The 16,211-nt window shown below is 33.2% G+C and overlaps 1 protein-coding gene across 2 annotated transcripts in view; it reads right to left on the reverse strand.

Moving 5' to 3' along the window:
- Window positions 1-16,211, reverse strand: part of LOC150086817 (reelin-like) — a 1,004,591-nt gene that overhangs the window by 650,749 nt on the left and 337,631 nt on the right. For both annotated transcript variants that reach the window (XM_090372773.1, XM_090372772.1), the window contains exons 20-21: window positions 6,554-6,723; window positions 149-286 (exon numbers count right to left, since the gene is read on the reverse strand). In XM_090372773.1, the coding sequence (XP_090228899.1) occupies window positions 149-286; window positions 6,554-6,723 (308 nt within the window). The remainder of the gene's footprint in view (window positions 1-148; window positions 287-6,553; window positions 6,724-16,211) is intronic.

Genomic DNA, 16,211 nt, shown 5'->3' on the forward strand with positions numbered 1-16,211 from the left:
CAACTTAAATAAATGTAAGGCTGAACTAGACAAACATTTGGAGTGACCAGATGACCGAAATTTTTTTTTTTTTTTTTTTTTTTTTGGCTGATGCTGTATAAGCTTGCTTTCTTGCATGATATGCCTCAACTAATGCTAATATACTTACATGCAGATTCCATCAACACATTTTCCATGGCCACTACATAAATCTGGACACTGTGGACCAACATATAAATTATCTACTGCCCATGTATCTCCTGTCTCAAAATCTGACTGATGAAATCTAAACCTTGTTGAACTTGACCTAACAAAAGAAATTAGGAACGTACATTTATTGAACAAGCACTTAAAAAATATTTGAAATACATATTTTAAAATGTTTCTGTACCTGAACCTGTGATTAATTATTATTATTATTATTATTATTATTATTATTTATATATATCTCCAAACCAATATTTAAATAAAATAAAAGAAAAGAAAAAACAAAAGCAAAACACACAGCCCAGCAATGGAAGTGCCACTTACCTATAAAAATAAACATGTTCAGTAAAAAACAGAGCTACGATGCTCAATACATTCTAAGTTTTGTGTGTGTGTGTGTGTGTGTGTGTGTGTTATGGTTGTTTATTGGTGCATTAGCTTCTATGGCTATAGTGCACCTTTCTAAGTTGTATTTCAATATGTAGAAGAATAAGAGAAATTTACCTCAATACGATCTTAGAACACTTCCATATGACACTCTCCAGTATTTACACGAATAAAAAATTAAAATTACACCAAATGAATTCTCACATCCATAGCAACATCAATGATTCAACGCATCCAAAATCGTAGGCTAAGGTTCCCCAACCCAACCCCAAAATACATCAAACTACAAACACACAACCATGAGTGAAAGAAGACATATGTCCAAAAATAAAATCAAGTGAAAACTGTTTTTGGTGATAAAATCTATTAAAATAATGTAAATTTTGAAAAACGACTTTCCTTCCTGAAGTTCATGGGACTTTTCGACCATATGTCTTGATCACATGATAGAAATAATGTGGAGTGCATGAGAGTTGGAATATTAAATAGGGAGTTTATTTGTCTTTGTGCATGCATGGAAAAGACCACGAATCGGAGATAAGATATGGATAGCGAACGTTAATGGAATTCTTGTGTAATTTAATTTCAGTGGTTTCTGAAATACCATGTACAGTTACCATGTATATTTTGTACAGTTGCATTGGACACTAAGTATTTTGGGATTCTTCTTTTGCTTAGATTAGTCATCTGAGAGGACATAAATTGAAATCGAGGAAAGACAATTGCAGAACAGAGGTGAGGAAATTCACCATTAGCCAGCGGGTGGTTGATAGTTGTTACAAACTTCCATCTGTTGTAATGGAGATCAACAACTTAAATAAGTTCAAGGCAGAACTAGACAAACGTTTGAACTAATTGGATGGGTGAAATGGAAAATGTGTTTTTGTTTTTTTTTTTTTTTTTTTTGGCTGATACTATATAAGCTTGATTTCTTGCATCATATAATTCTACTAATGTTAATGCTAATACTGTTGCACATGGAAAACTACTGTACAAGTTGGAGCAGTATGGCATTAAGGGCAAGTTGCTACATTGTAGGCAGGAGCACTGCTGCAGTAGGCAGGAGCACTGCTGCTCCTGCCTACTGCAGCCAGGTAGGCAGGAGCAGCAGTGCATAGCACACGCTTCTTGATTAGACTGGGGTTCGAGCCCATGACCACCAAATACAGAGGATGCAGAAAGGTCAGAGAATGACCACCGCATATCCCCAGAGCAATATGCCCTTAGTTGCTAATGCTCCTAAAAACCAAATAATAACAACAACAGCTACAATGAATAAGTTTAAGTGGGAGAAGATAGAGAGTGGTAATCAATGGATACTGATTTTCATGGACTAATGTTATTAGTGGAATTTACCCAGGGGTCCATATTAGGCCCAATTTTGTTTTCTGAATTTATCAATGATATTGATGAAGGTATATCAGGCTTAATGTCCAAGTTTGCAGATGATATGAAGGTTGGTAGGGTTGTTAATGGTTGTTAAGTAAGGACGGTACACTACTGCAAGAGGATCTTTTTTGAGCAACTGAAGATCTTTTTTGATGGCAACTGAAGTTTAACATTAACTGATGCAAATTACTGCTTATGGATAGTAGTAACCCCAGAGTAACATACCAACTGTGTGGTACTACACTCAGGTTAGTGGAAAATGAAAAAGACCTGGGTATAATTGTGCAGTCAGATATAAAGTTTTCTGAGCAGTGCAGACAAGCTGCAAGAGTAGCTGTTGGAGTCTTGTCAATGATATATAGGAAATTTGCTAGCATGATAGGACGTTATTATCCCTATATATAAGGCAATGGTCAAGCTACACATTGAATACTGCATACAGGTCTAGAGGCCACATTTTAGGAAAGATGTTTAGTTACTGGAACCAGTACAGAGAAAGGCAATGAGATTAGAGAGTGGAACAAAGAGTTGCTTTTACCAAGATAAGCTTGAAATACTGTGAATTGCAGCATCTGGAGACTCGATACCTGCGAGGTGATTTGACTGAAGTGTATAAGGCTTTGAATGGTTTGAGCAAGCTCAATGTTGAATGTATAACCATCAGAGGAAAGACAGTTGTGGAATAACTGTGTGGAAATTTGCTTTTAGCCAGCAGGTGGTTGATTGCTGGAACAAGTCTCCATCTGTCACTATGGAAGTTGACAGCTTAAATAAATTCAAAACTGAACTTTTTTTTTTTTTTTTTTTGGTAGTTGTTGGCGCATCGGCTTCTGTGGCCATAATGCACCTCCCAAGGTTTTTGCAGTACTTTGATCCAAGCCCAAGGTGGGATTCGAACCCGTGACCTTTGAGTTGCTAGGCAGGTACTTTACCCACCCGGCGAGCTCGGTCGGCCAAAACTGAATTAGACAAACTTATGGAGTAAATGGATGGGTAAAACAGGAAGGTTTTTTTTTTCTTTTTTGCTGATGGTATAAACCCACAGGAATACTGAGAATAGACTTAAAGGTAAAAGAATGCCAAAATTTAATTTAAACTATTAAGTTTAAATTAAAGTAAAAATTAAGTTAAAAATTATCAGACATTGTAACTCTTCCCTTTATGCCTTTTACTTTCTATTTATAACTTTTTATGCTTCAGGAACTATTAGAGCAATTCAAGGGGGGGGGATTGGGGTACTATTTCTATCCTAATTCTACCTTTCACTTTATCTAATTTTAGCAATTCCTTATAAATCCCCCACCATCACTTCTACACTCGCTTGCTGCATGTATAGAATATTTGGCTTTTAATTGAACAGATAGCTTTAGCTAATCATTATTTGGTTATATATAATGCTAGCCCTTGATAACATACTATTCAATGTATTCTATTAATAACAGAATACTATTCAATGTATTCTATTAATAACAGAATACTATTCAATATATTCTGTTATAATTGGCTTTAATATATTAAATTTATATATATAATGCATTGATTTTTCTTTTTTAGTGCTTAATAATTTTTTCAGCTTATGCAGTTACCTTTTCTCCTTTGTTTAATTGACTAGCTTAATTTTCTTTTTTTTTTTCTCTCATATGAACTTATTGTTTGCTTGGCTTGGTCAAGTGCTATTTGCACTCGCAGCTCACATAAAGTTTATTTCTCTCTTTATACCTCTCACAGCACTTTACATACTTTGATTCTCTAATTCTGGGTATGCATATGTCCATCCATATATTCCTATATTACAGTCTGATGTAATGTTTAATTGTTAGTTTGGTGGCATTAATCCATTCTGTTATTCCACTTTACATTCCATTCCATAATTTTACTTTTCTTCACTTTATGGCTCTGGCTAGTTCAATAATTGATTTATTACACATATAGGTATATATAAAATAAATTAGATAAAAATAAATCTGCAGCTATTGTCAATTCACTTCGGGATAGAGGTCTCCTCAACAAGTCATGTTGAGGGAATGGACCATAATCTGGCACACTGGTCCAGTATGCATTGGCAGATCAGCCGTATTTAGCAGTCAGGGGTTGAACCCCAGTCTACTCAAAAAGAATGTGCTATGCACTTCTGCTCCTGACTACTCAGTTATGCAGGTAGTTATGGCCTGCATAACTGAGTTATCAGGAGCAGAAATGCATATATATAAATGTAAATGGGTATTCAATGTAACCCCTTAAAGGTAATGTTTAAAGAGTTACATATGAAAAGAGGTATACAGTTGATGAAATGGTTTCAGTGAATGCAGGATTAATAAATCAGGTATGAAAAATGCACCTAAAAGATCAAAGCATCATTAAAGGATGCAAGAGTATATATAAGTTATGTTAATATACTGAATTAAGTATCCATAAATACATGATCAGGTCTCAATATTTATTTCAGCTGACATCAGATCAAGCATTTTTGCATTACCTACATTAGACCATTTACTAAAAATGTTTCCCCCCCATATAATGACAGCTACATCATTTTATTTTTATTTTCATTTTATTTGCATTTTATTAGCATTTTGATGTGTTAATTTTACTTTACAGTTCCCCCACTTTATATTGGCTTGGCAATTCAGCCCATAATTTTCTTAATTCAGCATAACCTAGGATATTAACATTCTTTCACCTTACATACATCTACTACACTTCTTTTTCTACTTTCCTCACCCTTCTAGTTACTGGCACTTTGTGTAACTTTCACATCCATTTATGCATACTTAATTCAATATATTAATATAACTTATATATATATATATAAAACCTTATTTTATTTTTTAAAACTTAATACCAACTGGATAAATTGCAAACAACTGGAGCAATTTAATAAAAATTTAGAATATAAGTATACTGTCAATCTATTGGTCTTTGTCTCCCCCCAAGCTAGCAGTTTTCCGACCCATTGAGTGGAACTAGCCCTAGTTAATGTTCCATTCAATGTATCCTAATATCAATAATTAGCTAAATCATCTTTTTATTTTACTATTTTATTAGAATCTATGTGTTTATTTATAGGGTACAACAAAGAAGTCCAACTTAGGTTACTTAAATACTTGGCCTTTTGGCCTCATGGATATAGTTTTCACCCCTAATACTTATATATGCCGACCAGGCTAGCCAGATGGGTAAAATGCCTGCCTGGCAACCCGCGACAAAGGTCGCGGGTTTGAATCAGAGTAAAATCAGAGTTCGGATCAGAGTAAAAATGCAAACACTTTGGGAGGTGCATTATGGCCACAGAAGCTGATGCACCAACAACTAACAAAAAAAAAAAATAAATAAATAAAATAATACTTATATTCTAAAATCTTATTAAATTGCTCTAGTTGTATGCAATTTCTCCAATTTATCCAGTTGGTATTAAGTTTTAAAAAATAAAATAAGGTTATATACAGACTGATGTAATGTTCAATCATTATTTTGATGGCATTAATCTGTTCTGATGCTCTTTTTTCTATTTCTATTCCTTATATTCCATATTCTTCTACATAATTTCATTCACCCCTAATACTTTCATATACATATATATATGTTTCCACTGTTTGATGTGGAAAATACAATTTTTTTGCAATTTAAAAATGGAAATAGGCTCTAATATTTTATATTACATAGATGATCTGAAAATAATACTTCCTTTCATCATCCGGTACCGTTGTTTGTATTTGAAGTAATTTTATGGTAACTCAAACTGTTTTCACAACCACAGAAAAAAAAAAAAAAAACTGCTACTGAATGATTTGTAGGTATAAAGAACACTAACAAAAAATACACAATGTTTTGATTGCATGAGATGGAAGAATTGTTATTTTAGGGTAGATGTCTGGCAAACATTACATTTAGAAAAAACAATAATAAGAGAAAATAACTCATTCCTCAATATTTTTTTAAGATATTAATTTGAAGAATTAATGTAAAACATTTTAGAAAAACTAAACAAGTATAAAAGGAAACAAATGAATAACAGCAAATATGAAGATGTCAATACCATCCAACAGGAAAAATGTTGGGCAGTAGCAGCATCCAATAATACAACATGCATGATAAGCATTTTTTGATCAGTGGTTCATATACCTGTTGACCACACTAAATATGAGCAGGGATACAGCCATCCAATCATTTCTTTGAGATTATATCTATTAATTCTGAAAATGTTTATTAAAACTTTACTGACATCTCAAAGAAAAGTAAACTTTCCAAAAACTATAAAAGTTGCATAATTTCTGGAAATATTTCAAGAAAATTGGAAACGTTAGCCAGTATGTGTTTAGTGTAACAGCTATATATATATATTTAAAGAATAATTATATATTCTTTCCCATAGAATTTGCATTTGAAGCTTTCAAAAAATCTTTAAATGCAAATTCTGAAGATCATAAAATCTGTAATATTTCAGAATATTTTCAAAGTTCAAGAAGTGTGTTTTTAAAGGATTCTTATTTTAATTAGATTTTTACTACTATGTATAAGTAATACCAACTGTCTTAACTAGAATCAATATTTCAAGAAAATTAACAATGTGATTATAGCTTCATTATATTACCAAGTAGCAGAGGGTAAGCTGATGGTAACTCTTTTCCATTTTTTATATTCTGAAGCATCATAAACTGTTCCTTGAGTATAGACTCCATTGCAACCTCCACTAGCAGGCAAACATGGTTTATACACAGGTTGCCAACTCATTCCATGATTAATTGAGTATTCAAGATGAACCTATATTGAAATTCAAAATACTGTAACAAAAATTATTTGGAAACTGCAGCTGCAAAATTTATATATTGTTAATGTTAATGAACAGAATTTGTTTAAAATATAGTTTAAGCTCTTTATATGAGAAACCAACATCATCATGTTTTGCTTCAGAAACACAGAACATTTATTTATTTTATTTAATAAAATAAATGTTTAATAAAATTAAACATTTATTTTATTTAATAGCATTTCTTGAAGCACTGGATTACACCTTGAACAAGTGGATAAGAAACTGATATCATATTAGGTGGCAGGTACTCAACAGTGACTGCACATAGGCAATGAGGAATGCAGTTTTCCATAAACAGCATTTTCTGTTTGTGGACAACCATACCCATTTTCATAGATTTTTGATGACACCCAAGCCTTTTGGTTTGTTCAAAACATAGTCAGCAATTCAAACCTTTAAAACATTGGGGATTCTGGGCTTTCCCGATGATTAAGAGAGGAAGGTTCTCTGCATCAGACATGTTTGCTAGGAGAATAGTAATCTGCTGTTTTGCCTTTTATCCACCACTATTTCTCACCTTTAAATGTAAGTGTTTTATTCAGTGGAAACTTTCTAAAAAAAAAGTCTAGTTTTGTCAGCAATTAAGGTATCATTCTGGTTTTATATTGGCAAAACATTTTTTAAACAATTCTCCTTCCATTCCTTTGTAGCTTCAGTGTCAGTGGCTGCACTTTTGTCACACGCTTTTTTTGAAAGACAACCCATAATGAGCCTTAAATTTCTGGAACCCTCCATTAGCAGACTTGAAATCTTCAGTATTCATTCAATGCGCAAATGATTCAGCCTTAGATTTTAAAAGATTTCTGTCTCTGGGAATGTTTTTGGCATGCATTATTAGCCATTCTAAGAGTACCTTTTCTTTTCTAGGTCTAGATATTTTGTATTCTGGTCTTATCTCGTGCAGCAGGTTTCTCTAAGCGTCCAATTTTTTTTCGATCTTCCAGAACGTTGAACAGTGTGCTTTTAGGAATGCTGAACTGTTTAGCAATGTCAGTCTTAGAATGCATGCCATTTTTCTACAGCTTATAAAAATATTTTGTTTGAAATTGGCAAAAGCTATTCACTTTGTAAGGACCATATTGATAAACACACAGTCTACATACCATATAATGAAATGAACTTCTTGTCGAAGCTAATCACATTACTTATTTAGTTCTTGAAACACTGAATTACACCCTGGACAATGATTTCTCACAGTCAGCGTTCAAGCTCATCACTAATACAATAGCATTCATTTCATTAATTAAATGTAATTAGAAATGTATTAGAATTATTACATTTCATTCATTCATATATTAATGAATGTATTATACATTCATTAATGAATGTATTAGCATTCATTCCTTCTAAAACATTAGCATTCTTTCATTTTAAAATGTGAATACTGTTATATAAAAAAAAGTAAAAAATAAGATAGACTGGTGGAAATTTTTGAATCATTGTAAAGAATTCATTTGTCTTTCAATACTATTACAGTGAATATAAAATAATGTTAGGTTTATGGGAAACTGGATGCCAGGGGACCAACAGGGGAATTCCAGTTGTTATAATGCACTGGGATGTTAAAAAGAGGGTCACTATAAAGAGTTCTGCATTTCTTTCACATATAATTAAAATTTATTTTGAAAAATTAGCTTTAAATATACTTAAAAGTTTATACCTCAACAATTAAAATATGTACTATTTCAATTATTAATCACAATTTGAAAAACTGATATATGAGAAACTCGGCTTACTGGCTGGTTCTACATGAAAGAATCTGTCTAAAATTATTACTCCAAGTTTTAAGACAGTTTTTTGATTTTTTGATAAGTTTTTATTGTTATGTTTTGTGAGTTCACAAAAAAAAATTTTTTTTCCTGCTTGTACAATTTCGAATAGAATAAATTGTCAATATTCTCAAAAGGATAATATTAATTATTTTCTTATTTAATTTTCACTTAACTACAAACATATCTCTACTGGAGATTAGTCGGTTTTCTAATCTCTCTTAACATATGTAAATCACAAACATTGCTTCTTTTATAAAAAAGACCGTTGCAGGATAGATGTGCGGAAGTATGCCTTTAGCCAGCAGATAGTTGATTGCTGGAACAGACTTCCATCTGCTATTGTAGAAGTGGACAACTTAAATAAATTCAAGGCAGAACTAGAAAAACATTTGGAGTGAATGGATGGGTGAAATGGGAAGGGTTTTTTTTTTTTTTTTTTTTTTGGCTGATGTTGTATAAGCTTGCTTTCTTGCATCATATGCCTCAACTAATGATAATGGATAAACACACACATGTAAACTGCACAGGTGTTCTACGAAAGATATGTTTTAAAATATAGAAAAAAAAAGACACTATTTGTACAATATCCAAATAAGTATATCTCCTTTCAAAAATAAAAATAAGAAAATCAATTTTTTTTTTTTTTTGTCTTCTTGACAATTTATGTAGCCAGCACATTTTGCACACTTCAAATGGTTAGTGATAAAATATAAACTTGTTAATACAAAGTTTAATGGATATAAGTTTCATGTTTTGTAATATGGAGGTTTATAATAATGATGTCTATCAAGAGAGTCTAAACTTCACCCTTTTCTTTTTTTTTTGGTACATATATCTAACAGTAATAAGAAATCATAATAACAAAATAAATAAAACAATCAAATTAAATAAATTAAATAAAATATTAAAAATTAATAAACATTTTGCATAGATTTTCTTTCATTTATGAGATAAACTAAGTGAAAATATGTTATTGAAATGTAACATAGTATACACGTAATATCACAAACATTTAAAAGAAGAATTACATTTTAATATTAAGGACACATACAAACCAATTAACTCTTTAATAAATTGATATATATTAAGGAGAGAAAGAAAGAATCCATTTTCAGTGGCACAGTTTTTGTCTTATATATGCATGCTCAGCTACAGCCAAGACATCAAATGATACTGTTGTTGCATATGATAATGTCTTTTGATAATATTTACTGTAATTATGTTTAATGCATTTTGTGCATCTTTTTCAGAAGGCAGTATGCATGCTTCTTCACTTTCATTACTGATAACAAAAATTTCACCATTTTTCTTGGTGCCCAGCAGTTCTTCTGATTAATACATACCCCTCCTCTCATTAATAAATTAATCTAATGGTGTTGGCATTGCTGTGGTAGCAACATCATCAGCCATCTTAATAATCTATTCAAATTCAACAACAAAATCCATATGCTTCTTCCAAGTTTGCCATTTAATGAAGGTCTCTGAAGAAGCATATGTATTCTGATGATATCCTCTCCAAAGCCACTCTTACTGAATCAGCTTATTATTACACTTGAAGAAATACTGTCCCAAGCACTAACAATATTACAGAAACATCCAAAAAATTCCACTTTGTCTGTAAATTGTTCCCTGCCTTGCTCCATATCTAGTACCTTATCAAGTGGACTCTATATGTTCTTGTCAGGTTAAAAATAATGCATTGATTCAGTGGTTGCATAAAACTGTGCACTGGAGGTAAAACCAGTTTCTACATTCATCAACTTAAGTGTCTCAGCAGAATGTGCTGTGCAGCAATCTAGAATCAGAAAAATGTTCCTTTTTTTGTTTTCTGAAGCCATTCTTCTGTTCACTCTCAATAACAAAAACCAAAAATGTTGGCAGTAAGCCAAGCACTTCTATTGGTTTCATAATTGTATGCAAGCTAGTTTTACTTCTTTAAAACATCTTTGCTTGGAAAATTTAGCAATTGCAATTGGGCACAGCTTTGTACTGCCATTTGAACTGCAGCCTAACAAAACAGCAATTTTTTTTACTTAATTTTTGTCATTACAAGATTCCCCTTGAAAGGCTTTGTGTTTTCTGGCACACAAAAGGTTTTGTGTGCCAGAAAATTATAAAATATATCTACCACCAAGATTAAAAATATCCTTTTCCTCATATTTTTCAAGAATAGACTATACAGGACAGCCAGTCTGTAGCTTTTCCATTATCAACTATCCAGACTTTCTGCAAACATTTTGAAAAACTAAGTTATTCCTGTCCTTAAATCTATGAAACCAGCTTCTATTGCATAGAATTAGTGAAGTCACTAATTCTATGTTGGTGAGCTAGATAATTAGCTCCAAAAAGGCAGTTCAGATCCTATAAAATTGGCACAAAAATAGATTGTAACAAGATGCTTTGAGCCTAGCATAACAATTGCAACTTACATTAATGATGCGTTTCAGGGCGTATTTACACTGTAGCTCCCATAAATTGGCTTTGTTTACATAAAAATAAATTCTAACTGGTCACTGTTATCTTTCAGTAATTGCAGAAGGACCAAGTGGTCACATGCATGCTGGTGGTGGAGCAATAATAGGATGACTGTGGCGAGCTTTATGATAACTAGACAAAATGACATTAATTATTTCTCAAGAAGTAAAAACAAGACACACAGTTGAATCTCGTTAATACAAAGTTCAACGGAACCTAAATTTTCAGGTTTTGTGATAATGAGTTCCCTCAAAAATGTCAAAATTTTGCAGTTTTTTTGTTTTTTTTTGGTGCATACTATATATCTAAGAATAATAATAAATAACTAGGGGGCTCACTTTGCTCGCCAACCCCTGCGCACACTTTTCTACGTAAAATGTAGAGGTAAGTAAAATCTTTTCTACATAAAATACCCACCTGTCAAAACGCACTGATTGATATCTAATTAGGAAATGACCTATGTAATTATTTACCTGTGCATTTGTAGTGACATAATTGCCCCGTCCACTTCTTGTTTTTTGAGGGATGCTGATCACATCCCATGTGACCAGCATCCCTCAAAAATTTATTGATATTTATTTAGTGATAATGAAGAGGGATGCTGGTCACATCCCATGTGACCAGCATCCCTTTTCTCCCATTGGCTACCCCACCACGTGACATTCTCAAGATGGAATAAATATCACTATGTAATTTATCTGCATTTACATAGGTCACTTAGGAAAAGGCCTTTTACTTTGGGTTCCATAATGCATGAGGAATATTATTGCATCCGAAAGAGCAGGACTAAAATATTTACAAATTATACATATATTTAAATATTTACAAAATACTAATTGTAATATCAGCTGATGAGTCCCTTCATCAGCTGATATTACAATGCAACATCAAATGATGCCAGGCATAGTCATGTATTAGACAGTGAAGCACATGCATGAAGTTGGTGAACATTATGGAGGAAGTTGTCTTTCAATGGAAGACAACAATGTAATTATTTACCTGAGCATTTGTAGTGACATAATTTCCCTGCCCTCTTCTCCCATTGGCTCAAATAAATATCACTAGGAGGGAAACTTTTTGATATGTATTAAACACCTTTGGTGGCACCTACTAAATTTTGGATGGTAGTAAAATCAATTTGTCATGATTTTGTGATGCAAAAATGACATAATTTCATGACATTTCCATTTCATAACAAAGAAAAATGGAGTCAGGAGAGATCACACAAAGGATCATGGGATGACCTTGGATGTGCCCAGAGCTGGCAAAAACCAACTGGTTGCCGAAAAACATTTATGATTCGGAGCATACCATTTAGGTGGCTTTGGGCTAACCATTGCCACCTGTGGCAGAAACCTTTTGGTAACCAGAGAAATGGATATCTTGAGGGCAGTGATCTTGTGATATGCTCAGAGTTGGCATAAACCAGCTTTGAGCACATCCAAGATCATTACATTACATTACATTACATTACATGTGCTTCACACTGACCAGTTGAAGCATATGTAAAGTAGGCATTACAGTACCCATCTGTATTACTGAAGCTGTTGTATATTTCCATCAAGAGGCGAATCATAAACGTTTTTCTGCAACCAGCTGGGCCAGTCAAGAATATTTTAATCGGTTCAAGATTGGGAGATAACAGACTCCAACTTACATGTATGAGTAGAATATTTTGCTTGTCATTGGCCATTCTCATTAAGTTGCAGAAGTCCTCGTTGGTCATCAAGTTTTCACGTTTCTTTGCAATTATGCCGAGTCAGTTCAGCATAAATTTAGATCCTCATTCATTTCGCTATTTGGATGACTGTAAAAGTTTCAAAATGGGTTCTTCTTCTCACAGTCACTTTACAAGGGTATGCAGGTCATTACCGCATGTTTTGTCAGGGTCAATGTTGTCGTTGTCTTGACAGATCGTTATATATTTCAATCATTATGCGAATGTCCAAGTCCGATTCGTGCAATTTATGATCTAGTAAGTAGCGGGCGTGAGCACTGTCATCGTAGATCTTGACATATTTAATCTCTGGCAGTGTCTCTGTTTCCTCATTGAGAAATGGAATGTGCAGTGTTACCATCTTATGCTTATACTCATTGAGATTCTGAGCCAAGTAATAGTTTCAATAGCGTATTATGCATGGATACTGTCGTTCCTTGCAGATCTCATAGCACTGCATGTGTAATTTGCAAAAAAGCATGACACAGTAGCATTACCCAACATGATAGTATGATTGTAATAATAAATATACTTGTATTGTTGTCATCATACTATTCAACAAATGGCTACAATCAAATGGGTAATTAGGCTATTGGCCTAACCTCTTCCGAACATTGATTCAGTAGAGTAAGCAGCAGGCATATATCCTATTTATCATTAACATTGATCCGGTAGAGTAAGTAGCAGGCGTGAGCATAAATTATATTTTTCATGATTTCGATTCTAGCTGTTCGAAATTTAGTAGATATCGCCAAAGATGATTACACAAAATACATCTTACATACGTACAGGGTACACACGCGATTTTTTTAATATATAGATAGATGATAATATAAAAAATAAATGAAAATATATATTAATTTAAATTAATAAAACAAAATAATAAATATAAAAAATAATAAAAACAAAAGCCTTGTCTAACAATACAGTTATAGGAATAACACGATTTTTAAAGATTTCATTTTATTTATCATTTAGCACAAACTAGCATTAGCTAATACTAATTTCCGCACATCTATTCTATAACTTTCTTTCCAAAATTTGAATTTATACTCCCTCAAGTTCGTAATCTGAGCAAGAGGAAGACTCCCATCAGATTTGAGCCTGCTCAACCCAGTTCAAGGACCTACACATCTCAATCAGATCCCCTTGCAAGTGCCTAGTCTCCAGACACTGCAATTAGCAGAACTTAAGCCTTTCTTGGTAAGAGAACCCCTTCTTTTCCCCTCACCAATCTTGTTGATCTTCTCGGTACTTGCGCATGCAACTCTACATCCTTCCTAAAATGAGGCCCCAAGACGTAAGCAGTACTCAAGTCATGGCCTGACTACTGCCTTATACAAAGGAATAATCACCTCCTTTTCCTTACTAGCAAAATTCCTATATATCATTGACAATACCCCATAACCTACTCTGGCAGCCTGTCTGCATTGTTCAGAAAATTTCATATCTGACTGAACAATTACTCCCAACCTAAGTGTAGTACCACACAGTTGGTATGTTACTCAGGGGGTTGGGTTACATCTACCCATATGCAGCACTTTGCATTTGTCAATGTTAAACTTCAGTTTCCACTTCTCAGCCCATCTATCCAACTTTTCTAGATCCTGTTGCAGTAGTACACAGCCATTGCTGTGTGCTACTGCAACAGGATCTAGAAAAGCCAACCTTTGTAACGTCTGTAAACTTTGACATTAAACCTGATATACCTTCATCAATATCATTGATAAATATACAAAACAAGTGGACCCAACACCAAGGGATTGCACTAATAACATTAGTCCATGAAGAGCAGTGTCCATTGATTACCATTCTCTGTCTTCTCCCACTCTACCATCTCTATATTCATAGCAGAAACTTGCCTTTAATGTCAACTGTTCCAACTTGTACAGTAATCTTCCATGTGCAACAGTTTCAAAATCTTTTCCTAAAATCCAAGTATATGATGTTAAAATTATTTTTTGCATCCAGTTCCTTTGTAACCACATCATAGTATCCAATCAAATTTGTTAGACAAGACTTTCCCTTAACAAACCCATGCTGTGTCTGAATTATTACTCAGCCTTGTCTAGATGATCCTGCAATGCATCTTTAACCAGAAAAGAAATTATTTTCCCCAGAAGTTAAACTAATAGGTCTGTAATTATTTGTGTCACACTTAGATCCCCTTTGTGAATTGGAGATATATTTGCACATCTCCAGTCCATCGGGACTTCGCGTTAGTCCAAGGATGCTCCCATAATTATGACATGGTTTGCTTACTACCTTTATCGCCTCCTTTAATATAACTTAATAGATCCCATCCACACTGGGTGACTTTCTTATGTTTAACTTCAACAATTTCTTCTCCACTTTGCTCTCAGTTATCAGAAAATCATTAAGTACCGTTACAGTTTTATAAACTTCTGGCATTCTCCTCCCTTAATAACTCCTCTTGTGTGAACGTGAGATGCAAAATACTCATTCAGATTCTCGGCTATCTGAGCAGGATCATAACACTCAAACCATCGATATCAAGTAGTCCAATCTGATTCATCCCCTTCCTTCTAGAGCTTACATAACTAAAGACGTTCTTGCTGTTTTTCTTAGCATCCTTTGTCAAAGATTTCTCGTAATCTGCCTTTGTATGCCTAACCTCCTTTGTGACTTGATTACAGACTTGCTTATATCTACCATAGGCGTCTGTGTCACCTGATAATTTATATGCATCCCATGCACTTTTCTTCTCTGCCACGAGTCTCATTAGTTCATCTGACATCCATTTAGATCTAAACTTTGAAGAGTGTTTCTTAATCAGCATGAAAAAATAAATTTGTAAAATAAACTAAAAGAAAAGCAATTAATGGAAATGAAAATATTGTACAGTATACAATTTGATAGATATATATATTGTAGTATCACAGTAAAAAGAATTACAATCTTAATATAAAATGAGACATACAAACCATTAACTTTTTACTAAATTAATCTATACCACAAATTTAAACAGATACACCAAGTGTTTAAAACTGATTTAATAGTAAAATAAAATGATACAAAAGACTGTAAAATAATATTTACAAAAATTTGATTAATTACAAAAAATTTGATTATTTACAAAAAATTAGTTTACAATAAAAATAAAATAAAATAAAATAAGTAAATAAGTTAAAATGCATTAAAATATAAATTTAAAAGCGATAAAAACACTAATGAAGCTTTCGGAGGTGTCTGCCTCCTTCCTCAGCAATAATGAAATTTAAGCAACACATCCTTAAATACCAGGTTCACGGTACATGTGGATGACCAGGCGCATACTCGGTATTCCTTTCACGTGTATCAGAACCGGAAGTGGTCTGGGGATGTGGAAAACTAAAATGTTTATCTCTGGCAAAAACCACCGCCTCAAAAAGGGGGTGAAGCCTAACTCCCCTGTCTCTGTTCATGCTATTGTTGCCAGAGGATCCAATCCACAGACTTTCCAGCCACTTGCGGT

Source organism: Mastigoproctus giganteus, chromosome 4 (assembly GCF_048544385.1).
Source record: "Mastigoproctus giganteus isolate SK-2022 chromosome 4, ASM4854438v1, whole genome shotgun sequence".
Classification (NCBI taxonomy): domain Eukaryota; kingdom Metazoa; phylum Arthropoda; class Arachnida; order Uropygi; family Thelyphonidae; genus Mastigoproctus; species Mastigoproctus giganteus.